The sequence below is a fragment of the Eurypyga helias genome, unplaced genomic scaffold (assembly GCF_000690775.1).
Source record: "Eurypyga helias isolate BGI_N326 unplaced genomic scaffold, ASM69077v1 scaffold39016, whole genome shotgun sequence".
Classification (NCBI taxonomy): domain Eukaryota; kingdom Metazoa; phylum Chordata; class Aves; order Eurypygiformes; family Eurypygidae; genus Eurypyga; species Eurypyga helias.
In genome coordinates, this window is record NW_010256727.1 from 1 (window position 1) to 18,000 (window position 18,000).

The window sequence follows — 18,000 nt, forward strand, 5'->3', positions numbered from 1 at the left end:
CCCCAACCCAGGTGCAGGGCAATTTTACATGTGCATGCTGTGTGTCTTGTGCTATGGAAGCTGTAGCAGCTTTTAGAGTCAAGAAGGTGGTTTTCACTTGCCAGGAGGGTTTCTTTTTCAGCTGTGAGGTGGTGTGGGCATTAATGCAGATGATCAGTAGAGAGAGTGACTTTCTGTAGTATTGATGGGGATAAGTATTCAATCCTCCTCCTTTCCTATGACAAGATGACTGTGTACCAGTCATCACACTTTCACCAAGGTTTATCCTTTTTTGCTTTACTTTTTTTTTTTTCCCCCTTGTTCTTCTCTAAGGTTAAAGGTATTCCCCTTAGTGCCTTGCCCTTGGGTTGTATACCTGACTGTCTCATTGCTCATACCATACCCAGTAACTAGCAGTCTTGAGATATGTTGCTTTGGGCACTTAAGTTTCAAAATACATAGCTAGTATTTTCATAGGTGGCTGTGAGATGAGTTGTGTAAAGTGTAGGATGTGAAAATAATTATATATTTGTCCTTCTCCCTTAATGAAGGCTGTCTGTGGGAACAGAATAAATTAGAACACTGTATGTGACAGTCTTCCCGAACAGGCAGTGCAGCAGTGTGGGATGCAGGGAAGTGTCTTCTGCTGTGTCTGTACTATGCTGCTTATGCTATGGTTAGCACAAAAATTGCTGATCTAATCTGGATTTAGCTGTACAAATATTTCTTTACCTAATTAAGCCTTGCTCATGCAAATATTTTCAAAGAAGATTTTAGGTAGACGTAACTTTTCTGAAATGTACGTGGGCACTGTGGGCTATCGGCACATACCAGGTTATGAAGTGTTTGTGGTGTTCAACCTGCCTTTTGTAGAGAAAGAAACTTCGTATTTTGCTAAATCTGGTTTGTAATAACTGGCATCATAGTGACTCTTCCCCTTGTTTGCATTTGCAGATTTGCTTCCTTCCATTCAAGGCTAGACTTGCCTCTGTATTTCTGTTCCTGCCTATATTCTCCCCCAGTTGGCTACCAGTTCTCCTTCCTAACATGCTTGCCCTCTCCTCCCCACCCCCCGTGTTCATTCATATGCCTTTCACATAAACACTCATCAGTTCTGTGAGGGATGATTTTCTGCTGGGTTACAGAGCCTGTTTTCTTTTACACACTGCAGCAGATACCAAAACATGATTTGAAAGTCCAATGGCATTTCAGAAAACGTTTCTTCTGGCACAAAATATCATCTAGAATGGATATAATTTCTTTTAGTAGTGTTAGCAGATTTTCAATAGCACCTCTTTCTTTGTTACTGTTGACTAGTTGTCAAATGTAGCATTTAAGAATAGAAGTTCTCGCTTTCTAATATGCATCTGCAGCTCTTACCCCCAAATTTATGGCATCGTGTGATGTATATACCTTTGTATTTAATGTGCGTTCCTGCAGATAACCTTGCACAAAACTGCTGGTGTTATTACTTAGGTGGGAAGACCTGAAGATCAAGAAGCTGCAGGGCTTGCTTTTAATGATCCAGCTCGGTGCATGTTTCTTGCTGAGTAATATCTTAGCATTGTCTTAACAGCCCCAAATCATCATCCAATAATAGATAACCGTGACTTAAAAATGAGGTCATGCATGCCTGTAGCCATCACAGATTTACTTGGAGATAAAGGAATGGCTAATCTCTTCATCTTGTTACATTTTGAATGTGGAAATCATTTCCAGCTTGCTTCCTTTAATACATAAACTTGTACGTAGCAGCTTTTTCAGTTCTGACCATACTAGTTCAGAGTCTGTGGTAGCCATGCTTACCTGCTCCTCTGGCTGGAGGGAGGGCTGGAGGTGTGCTTCATGATGAATAAATATTCATAGCAAAATATAAACTCTCTTCAAAGGTTAACCATTTGCCTTCAGATTAAATGGAGGTTTCCAGTTAGTCGTAGTAGCCCATCAACAGGCAGGCATAGGGCTTACTCAAGTCTCGATACTTTTTGAGCTGTGGCCTTTGGCAGGACTGGCAGTTTGGGTGAAAAAACTCCATTTGTGGGGTGGTATTAGTAGTAAAATGTTATCAGTACTATGTTGCATTTAGTTAAGCTTCATATTAAATGGTAGCAAGCTATGTATCACTTTTGAGTGTGTTAATATTGTAGAATCACAGAATGGTTTGGGTTGTGAAGGGCCCTTAAAGCCCATCTAGTTCCAACCCCCCTGCCATGGGCAGGGACACCTTCCACTAGACCAGGTTGCTCCAAGCCTCATCCAGCCTGGCCTTGAACACTCCCAGGGATGGGGCATCCACAGCTTCCCTGGGCAACCTGTGCCAGTGCCTCCCCACCCTCTCCAGGAAGAACTTCTTCCTGATGTCTAATCTAAATCTCCCTTCTTCCAACTTAAACCCATTACCCCTTGTCCTGTCACTTACAGTAGTTGTGTCCTGTCACTACAATATGGTTGCTCCTATTATATTTGTCACTATAACATTATGATCTTAAGTCATTGCATCCTTCATTGGCATTTGGAAATAACTTAGTGGATTATTACACATAATTGTATTTGCTGTATTATAAGTTTGGCTAATCATGGTTATACAGTTGTGACAGTAGCAAATGTAGTAGAAAGATAGAGAAGGGTAACTTTCTTTAACAACCTATTTGAAGAGTGTCTAGATCTTGTCTACTGGAAGTCCAGGTTCAACAAAAATCAGCTATTTTTTGTTTTAGCTGGCCAACGTTGGGGTTTGCTGTGCTCCAAACCATCTCTTCAGTTAGCAACCCACTTTGTTTTAATTCAAGTCATCTGTCAGCTTCTGGCATTGTAGCTAGAGGCTTGTTTTTTCACTTAACATTTCCTTTGCCCTTTTGAAGGTGTTGATTGCGTTTTATCAAGACTAAGCAGTGTTTGAATCTTTTATTACTCACATAGAACCAATGTCTAGAAGGGTTTACTCTTCCACTAAGAGGCCAGAAATCTGAGGCTCACAATTAACTCTAATCATAATCATCCAGTAAAACTTGAATAAATTGCACCATACAAGAATTACTATGCTGTTAATGCTTTAGGTGTTTGAAAGCTGGGAGTTGTTAGTCAGAGATATTCTAAGTCACAGTACTTTTGTTCCAGGACCTTCTAAGGCAACTGCAAAAGCAGTTGAGGACCAGGAATCTTGTCAGTGAGTAGAGCGGAGTTTGTATTTTAAGGTTCTGTTAGACCAGTGCCACGGTGCTTTTCAAGAAACCACTTATTTTACTGGAATACCCCTCAGTTTTCATAGGAAATATTACTATATAATGTGAGTGTACTTTATTTTTTGATATTTTTACTGATCTTCCTTCATAGAACTCATAATGACAACAGTAAAATTTCTGTATTGCAGATTTAATCCAGTGCACAAATGAGATGAATGTCAACATCCCACAGCTGGCAGACAGTTTGTTTGAAAGAACTACTAACAGTAGCTGGGTAGTGGTCTTCAAATCTCTCATCACAACCCATCATCTAATGGTGTATGGAAATGAGGTAATACAAAAATACAATATGCTGAGAACAGTTACAGCACTTCATTCCTGTGAATGTCAGCTCAGTGCTTCAACTGATTATCATTGTGAGGAAATCTTCAGTTTTACCTTTTTGGGTCTAACTTTGTGTGAACCCAGACCTCATTATATGTTTGTCTACCTAGTTTGTTTCTACTTTCAAGTTTTGGTAATTTGAGAATCAAAAATGTGTCCTGAATGCTGGAGGTACCTTTTTCTGTGGTGTTACTCTAACAATAAACCAACCAAACCCACACAAATTAACTTGAATGGGATTCTGAAAGCTGCCAATGGGAGCGTTCTGAAGTTCATGCTCTAGCTAATCCAGATGGACTTTTCTCCCAGATAACTCAATTCTGAGCTGATTTCCACCATCACCCTTAACCTTTTCTAGTGAAGACAAACGTGTGCCTGCGAGCTGGCTTCAAGTGTGAACATCTAAATAACACCATAGAACGCTTAAACAAACAGAACCCCGATTTACACAGAAAGGAATAAGCTTTTTTGTTCACAACCTGAATTCGCTTGGGCCCTTATTTTTTCAAAATGCCATGCCAGGTATAGCAGCAGCCTAAATTTTCTTCATTTAAAACCCAAAAACTATGCTGTTAAGGCTTTCTGACAAAGTGTTTGTAAACATTCCTTTTACTGCAAATGGTCAGTATAATGTAAGCTGTCCAGATCTTGGAATTAAGAGGGATAGCTTTAGAAAATTACAAATTGGCTTCTGTACAGAGGACCAAAACTTTTCATTTCAGGTTGCATTCAGAGATCTTGTAGGCTGTGGAACTGCTTCCTCTGGCTGACTGGCTGGGTTGGGGGGCATTTTAAGGTTTTGGGTTTTTTTTTTAAATAAAAAATACTGGTTTCTCTTGCAGGTTAGCTGCAGAGTATTTCTGGTCGTGGTGAAAATCTGTTCTTTGAAGCTAAGTAAGCCACAAGAGGGCAAACTTCTCATGTTGACTTAAGCATTATCGCTGGCATTACAGACACTTTCACAAATACAGTCTATACGCTTTTGCTGTGCTTGCACTTTGAGTCATATACATTTAAAACTCACACCAAAACACTTTGTAGTAATTAAAGGTATTTCATGGGACCGCTGTCTGCAGTACTTTACCTATAAAACTGCCAAACCAATTTTGCCTGACAAATCTGTTAAGAGTAATGAGGGTAAGATTGCGGGTCCAGATGAAACTTTTCAGAGCTAGAAATAATACGTGAATAATAAACATGGAAATCGAGTGCTTAGGAGAATGTCTAAAGTTTATAGAGAATCTGTAAATCCCTTTGTAAAAAAAGATGAAAAGCGTTTGGTCTTCCAGCTTTTGCATAATTCCTTTATTGCGAAGTACTGAGTGCCTTTATTCTTCTCCAGTCTTTTTTTTTCTGTGTAAACTATATGTTTTATGCTAATGAAAATACATGTTACGCTAATCAGCATTACTTTTTCCTCTGTCAAAATGTTACTGCAAGTGAATGATTGGTTTATTTTTGTAGCAGCTCCCTATAAAGTGGTTCATAAGACAAAATTTTCTTTCCTACTAAATGAAGATGTGCTGGCCATGATCTGAAATGTGTCTTTACAGGATGAAAATAGCATCATTCATTTTGTGAAACTTAATAGAGAATTGTTTGTAACTAGTGAGTTGTACGAAGTGTGATAACTGTGTTAATGTTTTATATGGATTTGTGTGTTTACTTAACATTTTATCTATAACAAAACAAATCTTTAGATCACCTGATTTTCATATTTAAGCAAAGTACTATTACAGTTGTATGCTGAGGAAAGATGCCTTGGCTAATTGGCAAAATGAAATCAACTGTTACAAAATTGAAGTTAGTCAAACAACTCTGAGCCTGTAAAATAAGAACATATTTGAGAAGATTTTTTCATATGTTTTCAGTTTCATGTTCTGGCTTAGAATAAACAAAATATTTCAGTCAGAGGCCTTCAGGCAGTATCTACATGACTGATTTGTTCAGATTTTTACATAAATAAGTAGCTTCATTTGAAAACAGATCTGAGTTTTTCTGATAGTTTCCATATTTTAAATGTCTTAAAGAATAAAAGCTGAATTTCGTAAGCTGGATAAAGAGTTTCTAGTACTGTTGCCTCAGTTCTAGCTCATTGGTGATATAGTAAAAGCATTGATTTTTTTTTCTTTCATCTAGCGTTTTATCCAGTATCTGGCGTCCAGAAACACATTGTTTAATTTGAGCAATTTCCTAGACAAAAGTGGATTGCAAGGTAAGGCCTCCTTTTCATTAAATGTTGGTAGTGTGCTGCGGGACACTAAATACAACTTGGTAACTCTAATGCACTGTGCCATTTAAGAAGTGATTTTTCTGTCTGCTTCACCCCAGACTGTGTTTCTTAACTTAAAATGTTCTTGTGGCATGGCAGAAGCTGGCTCCTGGCAGAATTTGTTGCATCTTTTTGGAAAGACTTATGTTTCTAACTTTCTTAGCTAAACAGATCTGGCTTAGTATCCCTCCGATTTCTGAAGAGATTTCTCTGTTTGGAGAGGTATATTTTGATTAGTAAGTTAAATTTCAAAAAAATGCATCATATGTACTTCAGATATGTCATGTTAGTGAAACAAAAACTGTGTCAAAAAAAAAAACCCACAACTTTTTGGGAGATTGTTTGAAGACCATTCCATCCAGCTTTGAGACTAATTTTATGAGTAGATGTTTTCTCTCTGATTCAGATTTTTCAAGTGAATACCCCTCCAAACTCTTACGCTGCAGTTCAGTGCAGTGCTGATGGTACATATAGATTATATGTATGCTGCTCATACATCTGGTTTTTGGGTTTTTTGCATCCTGAGGTGGTTTCTTACTTTCCATGTGGCTTTTCATATAGCTGGTTCCAATTTTTGCCACAGGTATGCTAAAAGAAGCACACCTACGAGAGTGGTTGCCTGGGGACAGAAACCTTCTCGGTGATAACCTAGGGTCTACTGAATTGCCTCATTTTACTTCCACGGTCTCAGTATAGATTATGAACAGATCTTTTTCTTGTTCTGTATAGACTGACAGTTATCAAAACATTTCCTATTGCCACTGTCTTAACATAGAAAAAATTATATCATGTCTTAATGTTTCTTTTTAGGGGTTTTTTTATGTGTTGAGTTGTAAATGAGAGAATGTTTTGTGGAGTTGGTGCAAACACCTTTGTGAATGCATCGTGTAATTTTTTTAGTAGTAATTTCTATCATAGTATCAGGGAACTTGCATAAAAATACTTTTGTTTTGCTTTTGGAAGTAATTTCCTTAGGAGGTGAAGTGTAAACTCCTACATAGTTCCCATCTTCTAGCTATGTGCAGCATTGTCTGTTTGAGTCATGTGACGACTACAGTGACGTACTTGGTTCTTGGTAACAAAGGTTAACTATACAAAATCAGGCAATAATATAATGAAGCTGTCTTGTGTTAATACCTTAAACTTTATTTAGGGTTAAGTTTTGTGATCTTTAATTGCCCAGGTAAGCAATTAAGCTTCTGAAACTTGTTTTTTCAGGTTATGACATGTCAACGTTTATCAGACGGTATAGTAGGTATCTGAATGAAAAGGCAGTTTCCTATAGACAAGTGGCTTTTGACTTCACAAAAGTAAAAAGAGGGTAAGGACTGTATTTTGTTTTGCTTATCTTGAGGTTTTGTCTTGGGTCTGTCACTCAAGTGGAAAACACTGATGTTGGCTCCAGCTTAGTACAGACGTGTCTGCTTTTCTCAGCAGGATAACTCCCGTGGCACACAAAGGCTCAACTGCCCAGTTATGTATGTTGCAAAAATATTTTACTTCAGTTATTGTAATTTAACTTTAAACATTAATGATTTAATATAAAGAAACAAAGTGGTGCGCACCAAAGAATATATCAAAAAAGTAGAAGTTTGGACAATCTTACACAGTAGATCACAAGGTTATTTTGTCTTGTATGTAGTACAGGGCACTACACAATTAACTTCAGTTCCTAGCTCTGGAGTGTTTAAATGCTGGATGTTTCCTGAACCAATTTGCAGTCCTTCCTGGTGTTTCTCTGTTCTTGTCCCACAATGTCAGTATGAATTTCACTACCTTTGTGAAGGGAATACAGTTCATAGTTTTGACAGAACACTGTAGTTATGTTCCTCAAAAGAGTTTGTCTACAGGAATTAAAATTTTCCCCGGAAAGTGAGCTCCTTTTGAGGAATCAGTTCTTTGAGACTAGGTACCTGTTTACATGTGAAACAGCACAGAGCACCAGTAGTTGGGTAAATTACGTGTTGTAGGGATTGATGGAATAAATCTGGAGATCTTCATTGGGGAGGCTGGAAAGGATGTACTGGTCACAATTGCAAGTCTTCCCATCTTTGTCCATTATCTTTGTATGCAGTGCTTTTTGAAGGTTAAAATCATAATTTCAGTTTCACATTTGGGTGTCCTTTGCCATTCCTACAGAGGGTAACTTAAGAATTAACTGACCCACAAAAGCCTCAACCTAAACCCGTTAAATGAGATGAATGCAGCAGTGGGCTGCCTAATGATACCTTGCATTAGTGTTACACAGCCATTTGAAACTGGCCTGAGAAGACTATCCAAATCCCTTGTACCTCCTTGCTAATACTGTACAGTCCATTTTTTGTTTTGAACTGTGGTGGTAAGGTGAAAGGGGAATGCTTGGGCTCCTCTCACTGTTTCTGCCCTAAGGGGTGGTCGGAGCCCCAGCGACATCAAACACCACCTTCTCCGCATAGAGGGTATGTGTGTGGTCAGGTGGGTGCAGAATGCACCCACTAATCAGATAATACACATAATCAGATGTTTTAGGCCTAACAAGGTGAATTATTTAGCCCACAGCACGTGCCTGGAGATCCTTCTGTGCTACCACCAGAAGGGGACCATTCCCCCTCACTTTTTTACAGGGGCTCTGCTCCCATACCCTGCCATGTTGTTTTTGCAGTTGCTCTTTGTTGTGAGGTGGAATATATGGCACAAGTAGAAAGCTGGAAGCAGCGTGCTCTCCGTTTCTTTCCAGCCTGGAGCACAGCCGCAGCCTGTTCTGTGCAGATGCACTGTGAGATCCGCACTTGTGGGAAGCGTTTGGTTTGCTGTGTGCGTGCTGATGCCGCTGCAAGGCTGTTTGATCTGTCTTACAGAGAGCAGTTGTTTGTGTCACTGCGATGATTTATTCTCTTCCTCGATTGTTGCTTTTCTTGGAGTGTTGTTTTTCTTACTGCTTTTAGTTGAAAACAATCAGCCAGTGTGACACGAAATAATAATCAGGTGATTGGAAAAGCATAGGTAAAAATTGGCTCAGGAAATAACCTTCAGAGCATTTTTTGGTTACCTGAAGCATCACAGCTCTGCTACATTTCTGGGCACTATCAGTTCCATTTCCTCTGAATAAAACTTAATCTTGCATTCATATTTTGGCCAAATAAGTGTGTAGCTTTTGTACGCTGCAGTTATTACAGTTGCTTTGGCTAGTCAGCATTCCTGAACATCAAAATGCCTGCTTTGAATGGCAATGATTTCAGTGTTTTCTCTGATAAGCCATTTTATTTTCTGCTTTATGTTTCTCACTAACATTTGCCTTCAGACTTCAGGTGAAGACTTTTCTTTTGTTTTGCATAACAGGGCCGATGGAGTGATGAGAACAATGAGCACAGAAAAACTCTTAAAAACTGTACCAATTATACAGAATCAAATGGATGCACTACTTGACTTCAATGTAAGTGTAGCAGCATGTACATGTCTAACATACTGTTCACTCGGTTGTACAAACCTCACAAGCTTGTAAAATAAGTAGATAAGTCTCTTGAGCTTGGTTCCATGTTACCTGCACAACTTAAATAGCACAAATCTTTTTTGTTCATTGATATACCCCCAAGAAAGCAGAAAAAAGAAAGGATGCTCACTGGAGAGGATGCTTTGTGCTAAATTAGCATTGTTTGTTGTGTACATTGTGTAAGAATGGTTTGTTCATTTAAAAATTGATTGTTTCTGCCCTCTTCTTTTAGTTAACATTAACATTAGTTAACAAAAATGTCTGCCAAAATGATTTGATTTAGTTCTGTGCTGAGTGATCCTGTGCTGATTTGCTCTGCTGCTACTGTCCATTAATCACCAGAGAGAGGATTGGGAAGCACGCCTTGGGATAGAGGACTGGAGTTCAACTAGAAGTTTTCCAATAAGGGATCAATTCAGTTAAATTAACTTTTCTCTAATCTCCCTAGGTCAATAGCAATGAACTTACAAATGGTGTAATTAATGCTGCCTTCATGCTTCTCTTCAAAGATGCCATTAGACTGTTCGCGGCATATAACGAAGGGATTATTAACCTCTTGGGTAAATATAACTGCTTTCTGCAATGTTAAACTTTGGGGAGGGAACTCAGTAAACAGTCACAAAAGAGCTGCTGCTCTTTGAGAAGTTGAAACGGTCTTGCTGTAAAACATCAAAATATTACTGTTATTTCCAAGTCAGATTTTATTTCCAAGGTTTTTCCGGCCAATTGCATTTTCCATCGTGTTTTATAAAAAAAAAAAAAGGGCAAACACAAAAGCAGGGCCAATTCAAAAATTCTTTGGTTAATTTTTTCTTGCATGTCTCTGTTTCGGGTTTGGGGATTTTTTAATCTCCTTGAGCTTCATGGCAAACCCATCATGGTACTGATGTGTGTTTCTTAAAGAAACAGGATCAGGTTTTGTTTCTTAAGTTATGTTCAGTTACAGATTTGCAGTCACAGCATCTGTGATTGCTTGGCTATCAAAGCTTTAGTGTTAGTTGGTTTTAATGATTGGTTGGCTTATGTGTTTAGAGCATATCTCACATTCTAAGGGGAATTACAAATTCAGGCTCCAGGCCTTTTCACTTGCACACACTGGAGATGTAGGTGGGCCTGAATTTGAAAAACTGATTTGAAAGGAATCTGATTTTTCTCATTTTGGTTGTATTCTGTGATTGGATCAAGCTACTTGATTGCTGTTACTACCTAGTGCTTCCAAAATGTAAAGCAAAATCAGTCAGTACAGCTAAGTTGTGCTTCCAGTCTGAAGCCTCAGTAAGAAGAACTACCATGCAGTTGCTTTCGCTCATATTTTGAGTGAAACTTAATATAGGAACAGGCCTTGTAAGTGCCATTTCAAGGAGGGTGGGACCCTCTCACTTTCAGCACCGGTGCTTCGTCATCAGAAGCATGTCATTGTAGACCACACCATAACAGGAGGCACCAGTCTGGCAGGGAATATCAAAATCTTCCCTGATACGTGGCCACTGGAATAGACTAGATCTTTGTCTGCCAGATGGTAAAGTTGCCTTTTTTTGTTTTACCCCAAGAGGATGAATAAACATTTCTTTAGATGACCTATTCTTAAGCTTGGTTGCCCTGCTCGGGGGGGTTGTGTGCGATGCAGTGCCTGCAAGGTAAGGCGTAGCTGCATGCATGTTGTGACTGTTAGCTCACGGGCAACGGAGCTTTTGCCACTTGGTGCAAATTAGGCATAGTGAGTTCTGCAGTTAACATCATAAAATCAATCTGCAGGCATTTTGTTTGTCATGTTTTATATGCTTTTACTTTGCATATCCTTGGCAGAATGCTTGGTTTCTTATTTAATGCGAGTATTCTTACTGTTTATAGAAAAATACTTTGATATGAAAAAGAACCAGTGCAAAGAAGGCCTTGATATATACAAGAAGTTCCTCACTAGAATGACACGGATCTCGGAGTTCCTTAAAGTTGCAGAGGTAAACTTCAGTCAGCTAAACTTTGCCTTTTATTTGAAACAGCTTGTAAAGTACTTATTTTCTAATAAAGCAGTTACTTCCTCTTTCCAGCTTAATTGCAGTTCCATCAAGGGGCATCTTGTCAGAGTCTACCCTAGTAATTAGCTCATGTGAGGACTGTAGTGAAAAACCTGACTGCAAAGTACTTACTGGTTTATCTTGTGCGCAAGGAAGGGGTATAAATATGCATTTTAAAATTTCCTCAGTTACATAATAATTGAGAGCTTTTTCTTTGAACAAGAGCCTTGTGTTTAACAATTAAAGTAACTTCATGGTGATCTCTGCTTTCTATGATTCTAGTTTGAAACTCGCAATTCTGCCATCAGTTTTAGATGAAATAACAGCTTCACAAAGAAGAAATTGAAACAAGCAGATGAACGTGTGATTTGGTGTTTTTTAAGATGTCTTGGCTTATAGGTGTGTTTATAGAGGAAAAAGCACTTACCTTGCAAAATGTTTTGTTTGTGGAGTTTTTTTAAATTCATTTACTCTGTTACATTCTTATTTCTGAAGGATTGCTGAATTGATGTCCTAGTATTACGGGATTCCTCAGTTGAGATGGGCTCCTGTTCTTGTTTTGCTTTCCTTCATTATTCATGTGTCTCAACAAAAAATCAAGCTGTAAAGCTTGGCCTGCTCTCGGTCCTGACAGGATATCTCTGTCAGAGATGCTACCTTCAGCTCTCCTCAGCTGATAACACTACCCTGAAATTGAGGGTATTAATCTTTCTGTTGTAGCTGTGTATATCCGGCGGCAGAACATCTTAAGTTTGATCTGCATTTTAGAAAACAGCTTCTTTGCAAAACTTTGGTAGTGTTTTGCTTTAGCAAATACACGCTCTACATCAGCAGGTATGAGGATTTACCATATAATTTGTGGTAAATAGGCAAACTTTGCCAGCTTTAAAATTCTGAAACACTTGATTCTTACTCGCTTCTATTTCTAAGTTTGTATCTGTTAAAATACCTCTAACGCCTATTTCAAGTGTGTGTATGCTTACAGAAGAGTTTATTATAATCAACCATTATAGAGTTCAGACTGTGGAGATTTAAAATGTATATGGACAGGTTTGTGCTTTCTTAAATGACTTCATCCTACGGTGGTTTGCTTTTTGTGCTTCTCTGCCTTTAACAAAAGCAAACAGGTTCTAAAGCTCATTTGTTTTATTACAGCAAGTTGGAATTGACAGAGGAGACATACCAGATCTCTCACAGGTAGATAAACCTATTATATGTTTGCCAGTACATGTCTGTTTTGGGGCTTGCGTAATCAGAAGAACTTGGCATTATGGCATTCACTTACGCTTTCCTGCGTGCATTGTCACCAAGTTATTTCCAAGTTTGTGATTAAATCCAACCTCTGTCCGAGCCTGGCTTTTATATGCAGTGATCCTATTGTAAAATATTACAGATAATTTCTGTCATACTCTAATTGAGTTTTAAGATAATCTTTTTTCTACCATGCTTGAAGACACAATTTGTATCTGTGAGTTGACATAATGAAACTTTTCTACGATATTAAGAAGCTGTGGGTTTTAGCAAGCTTGCTTTTGGCTATATGCCCATTTAAATCATCGTGAAGGCTTGCAGAGCATGCACATAGAAATGTCTTTAAGTACAATTTCCTTCTTAGTGTCTCTTGAAATACTGCCTCCGATTGCTTGCTCTTTCCTAGCTGTTCATTTTAACATCTCTTGATATATTTTAGTACTTCCTGGTGAGTTGTCATGACAGGTTAAAGTAGTGAGGAGAGTACATCACCTGATATTTTAAGTAGTTAAGTATGTACAGGATGCCAGGATGTGGTAGAATTATTCTGAGCTGGTGTACCAGTTGCCCTACTGTTGCATTCTCCGAAAGTCTTGTAACTACTCGATTGCTTCGCCTTACACTGGGGAACAGATTTGAAAAATCTCTCATTTTACAGGCACCGAGTAGCCTTCTTGATGCTTTGGAACAACATTTAGCTTCTCTAGAAGGGAAGAAAATCAAAGATTCCACAGCTGCAAGCAGGTGCTTATGCTTTTATCCTTTTAAACAGTTGTTGAATCAAATGTTAAATCCATTATTTTCCGTTTCATCATCAACTAAGGTTTGTGTAGGCTACGTTGAAGATGCTGCATTCACAACGATAGGACAGCAAGTTATCATAACTTCTGCTGCGTATTTACTACAGCTTCTTCCAGGTCAGCAGAACTGGTATCTAGGGAGCTGCAAGCACTTGCTGTAGAACCCCTTCTCCAGTAGTTACACTGTTAACGGTTAATCTTGAACTTGTGAAGAGCAGCTAAGGGTTGTTTTCATTTACTACCTACAAATGTTCATTTTATGTTAATAATTAGACTTCTGTAAGGTATACAACAATTATTAAAGTTCCTAGACTCTTGTATCTCAACTTCTCAATGCTTTTTTTATCAAAAGCAAGGAAATGCTTCCAGAAGTCCTTAAATTAAGAAAGGATTTTAAAAGTAATTGTGGATTAAAGCCATCCTGTATATGGTAAAAGGCGTTCACTGATTCTGAGTGCTTGCTGAATCACAAAATGCAATCTAGAGAAGTCCACTAGGCAACTAACTTAATTGTTTAAATGGGAGAACACTTGCAAAATGAGATAGCATTTCTTTATTGCATGTTCAAAAAACTAAGCCATAATATTTAATGTTCTTGTTTTATTTTAGTGACAATATTAGGGCTTAGCACCATTTTTTTAGCTACTTTTCAGAATATTTACTTCCTTTTGTAGGATCAATTTGTTTTAAAAGCTATATATTTGCTTTAAACCTTTTTGCACACTCGTAAACTTGATAAATTGCATACTTTCCTCTGGGATATACTGGTTGCATTGATAGTTTCTGAACTAAACCTGTTAATTTGGCAACAACTTGAACTGGAGCCCAGATTCTCAGTGGTTCCCATTTACCTATAAACAGTGCCATCTTATGCAAACAGGAAAAGAGCAAAGGCTCAAAACATGATTTCTGTGATGCAGTTTGGAGGGAAAACATCTAAGGATAAAATACAAACTAGTAGATATCATTCTTTCCAGGGGTGTTCATGTTGCTGTTCATGCAGTGGATCTTATTTAAACCATTGCTTGGTATTGCACAGTGTAAGATACAACCAGTGTTATAGAGAGTTCAGAAGGGAATGGGGTGGATACAAGCAAAGTGTTTTTTAGTGGTTCCTATCACGTGTCACCTGCTAACAGCCAGCTTTGCTCCTCCCCAATTCCTGTAGGGCTACCACCCTTTCCAATGCGGTCTCTTCCCTTGCAAGCACTGGCCTGTCCCTCACAAAAGTTGATGAAAGGGAAAAACAAGCTGCGTTAGAGGAAGAACAGGCTCGCTTAAAAGCTTTAAAGGTAAGCATACAGAATTTTTAATTGAAAAGACTCTTCCTATGTTCTTATTGACAGCTTACTGAGATTCTTAAAGGAGCCAAAGGGAAAAAAGGCACTTATTAATACATTGAATAATTAATACTTTAATATTAAATAATTTTAAAAGGGCCTCTGCCATGTGTGGCCTGGGGGAACCTCGCAGCTGCCCCCACAGATTCAACATCCAGAGATTTTGGAGGCAAAGTTTTTGCAGTGGGGGTTTTATTTGGAGCCCTCAACATCAGAAGGATATAGACCAGTTGGAGTGAGTCCAGAGGAGGCCACGAAGATGCTCAGAGGGCTGGAGCACCTCTGCTATGATGAAAGGCTGCAAGAATTGGGCTTGTTCAGCCTGGAGAAGGCTCTGGGGAGACCTTATAGCACCTTCCAGCACCTGAAGGGGCTACAAGGAAGCTGGGGGGGACTTTTTCCAAGGGCCTGTAGTGACAGGACAAGGGGTAATGGGTTTAAATTGAAAGTGGGGAGGTTTAGATTAGATATCAGGGAGAAGCTCTTCCTGGAGAGGGTGGGGAGGCACAGGCACAGGTTGCTCAGAGAAGCTGTAGATGCCCCATCCCTGGAAGTGTCCAAGGCCAGGCTGGATGAGGCTTGGAGCAAACTGGTCTAGTGGAAGATGTCCCTGCCCATGGCAGGGGGGGTGGAACTGGATGATCTTTAAGGTCTCTTCCAACCCAAACCATTCTGTGATGACTGGAAGTAGAATCTTCTGTCCATGCACCATACAACATGTGGAGGGTTTGTTAACATAGTTTCTGAAGGATTTGTGCTACTGCTGACTCTTGTAAGCTGACACTAGTGGGTGGAATAAATAAAAAGGATTCTTTAAGTTTTGCTTTACTTACTCCAAAGTCATATACACAAATGCTGTTTCTGGATTTCTTATGCCAACTCACTTTCCCAACAGGAGCAACGTCTAAAAGAACTTGCAAAGAAACCTCATACCTCTTTAACAACTGCAGCTTCTCCTGTGTCGACTGCAGCAGGAAGCATAATGACTACACCAGCCATTGATATTTTTTCTACCCCTAGCTCTTCAAACAGGTATGCTTAATGGTGTTGCTTCACTGAGAGATGTGCTGCAGCCAGGGCTTCATCTAAACTTCTGCTGCCGAGTGTACGTTGCAGAAGGTTGGTTGGGTGTAGCCTACATTAGTGATGTGATAAAAAACGATGTTTTGGGCGAAATTGATGGAAAATAACCTATTGCCCTAAATAAAATAAAAAGTATGTCTTCATTGTCCGTTTACAGAATAGTTTCTGGTAAGACCAACTGCTGACAGCCCTTGTAACTGTTCTTAGTCAGGGAGCCAGACAGTTGGCACTGTAAAACACACGTGCTTTGGCCCCAAAGAACCTTACAAATTAATTTGGGAGAAGTAAAATAAAAATCCAGTTTGGGAGGTCATAAGGGTAATAGTGAATTTAATGTTGTATTTCTAGCTTTTTAAAAAGGAGAGTAGTAACTAATGTTCTTGGTAGACTTTCAGACAAAAGAAAGCCTGAAACAGGGTTTGAAAGAAGAGAGGCAGGTTTTGCAGTCTTGAGTTGTATCTGGAACATCTGTCTGCCAGGACTTGCAGAGATATAGTACAAGAGTACTCGCTGCACACTGATCCTGATCTTTGACTAGCAGGAACTGTTGGTATGAGTAAGTGTGTGATCTTCGTTCCATGAAAGATCTCAAGCGCTAGCAGAAGGTACAGAGCTTTTATCAAGTATAGAAGGAAATAGCTCTCTGAAGGCATATTTTTGCTTTGGGTGTGATTCTAAGATTGCTTAGTAGTTCTGTTAGAGCTCACATAATAATCTGCTTGTCTTCTTTAGCTTTTTGTTGTTCTTTAGAAGTAGTCAGCACCTTGACAGCCTTCTTTCCCCATTAGAAAGGTCTTGTAGGAAACTGCTTGACACAGAGTATGAGGAAAATAGCTGAATCGCATCTTGGCAGCTAGAGAATCTGTCAGTACTAGTAACTGAAAGACTTCCTTGAGAAAAAGATTTGCCTTTAAAACCCTTTGGCTTTTTAGAGGCCGAAATATTTGAAATGGGTGTGTGCTTTCAACTACCAACTTGGAATATCTGATCTTGCTTAAGAGGTCTGAAACATAGAAACATCATATAAAGCTGCTTCAAAACACCAGAAAAGCTACATGGTGAAGACAAGAGCATTTTCTTCTAAAAAGACAGATGGTAGTTTGTCATGTTTAAATTTGGTTGCTGGCAGTGTGACTGTTATCAGCAAAGAACAGATTTTTGCAGCAGGAACTGCTGTGAAGGGGATATGTTGGGTCATGAGTTCAGTTGCTTGCTATTAGATGCAGTGTGTCTGATTAATCCCTATCATTAATTTGGACAAGCTTTACCTTGAAAATTATCTTGATTCTGCTGCTCATGTCAGGCTGTGCCAGACCATGCTGCTTTTTGTTAGCAGTAGTAGCAAAATGTGATTTCAATCACTGTTGAAATGAAATATTAGAAACTGAATTATAAAAGTGATTGAGTCACCGAGAGAATATACAGAGATCTAGCATGTGGCTGCTGGCCTTCAAATTCTTGTGCCAGTCTCACCTAGGAAGATGCTTGGATGCCCCAGTGACTTAGCTTCTGTCCATGGTAGTGGCTGTGTGTGCAAATCTTGGTTCATTTTGTATGCTGAAGAGTTCTGGTTGAACACTGGTACTCTTATAAAAAAATAAGTCAAGGCTAATTTAAAGTATGAAATGAACTCTGCAGGAGAATGAATTTTATTGTTTCTGTTTAACTCTTGAAATGATTGCAGCAGTTGTATTTAACACTTCACTCTTCACTTCCATGTGATGTTCTTGGGTCTCATTTTTTGGATAGCCTAAAAGTACATTTAAATGAGTTTTCTCATGGCTGATGCATGACAGAGTGTTGCAAGGTTACTTATATTTTGCTTTCCCTAAAGTTCTTTAATAGCTCATAAATGTAAGGCAGTTTCTCAGCACTGGTTGATTGTGGAAAGAGATGAATTGTGGCATTTAGCTGCAACACTTTGCTGCAGCCCATCAGAGTTCATTCTGACAGTCTGCTTTTGTCACACGGTAGGGCTTTCATGAGGTTATTTTAAAAGCTGCCGAGAGTGGCTGAACAGAACGTGCTCCAGCCCTGGCGTTGGGCTGTGAGGGAGATGAGAGGACTGGTTATCTTTCTGTCTTAGACAGCTTTGATAAGTCACTTGGCGTAACATACAACTTAGCTTGCTAAATCAACACTTTTCTACAGAACTGAAAAGGTGAAGTTCACCAGACTGCCTGATTTTGGCTTAGTTCTACCCATTTTGTAACAACCAGTTTGTA

At 39.0% G+C, this 18,000-nt stretch overlaps 1 protein-coding gene across 1 annotated transcript in view; it reads left to right on the forward strand.

Annotated features, from left to right (window-relative positions):
* Window positions 1-3,355: 3,355 nt before the first annotated feature.
* PICALM (phosphatidylinositol binding clathrin assembly protein) overlaps window positions 3,356-18,000 on the forward strand; it is a gene marked incomplete at its 3' end in the record, with an annotated part of 30,158 nt that continues 15,513 nt past the window's right edge. Inside the window, exons 1-10 of the mRNA XM_010153764.1 lie at window positions 3,356-3,492; window positions 5,685-5,760; window positions 7,036-7,138; window positions 9,136-9,229; window positions 9,735-9,846; window positions 11,138-11,244; window positions 12,457-12,498; window positions 13,211-13,296; window positions 14,521-14,644; window positions 15,588-15,724. Coding sequence (XP_010152066.1) covers window positions 3,373-3,492; window positions 5,685-5,760; window positions 7,036-7,138; window positions 9,136-9,229; window positions 9,735-9,846; window positions 11,138-11,244; window positions 12,457-12,498; window positions 13,211-13,296; window positions 14,521-14,644; window positions 15,588-15,724 — 1,001 coding nt within the window. The remainder of the gene's footprint in view (window positions 3,493-5,684; window positions 5,761-7,035; window positions 7,139-9,135; window positions 9,230-9,734; window positions 9,847-11,137; window positions 11,245-12,456; window positions 12,499-13,210; window positions 13,297-14,520; window positions 14,645-15,587; window positions 15,725-18,000) is intronic.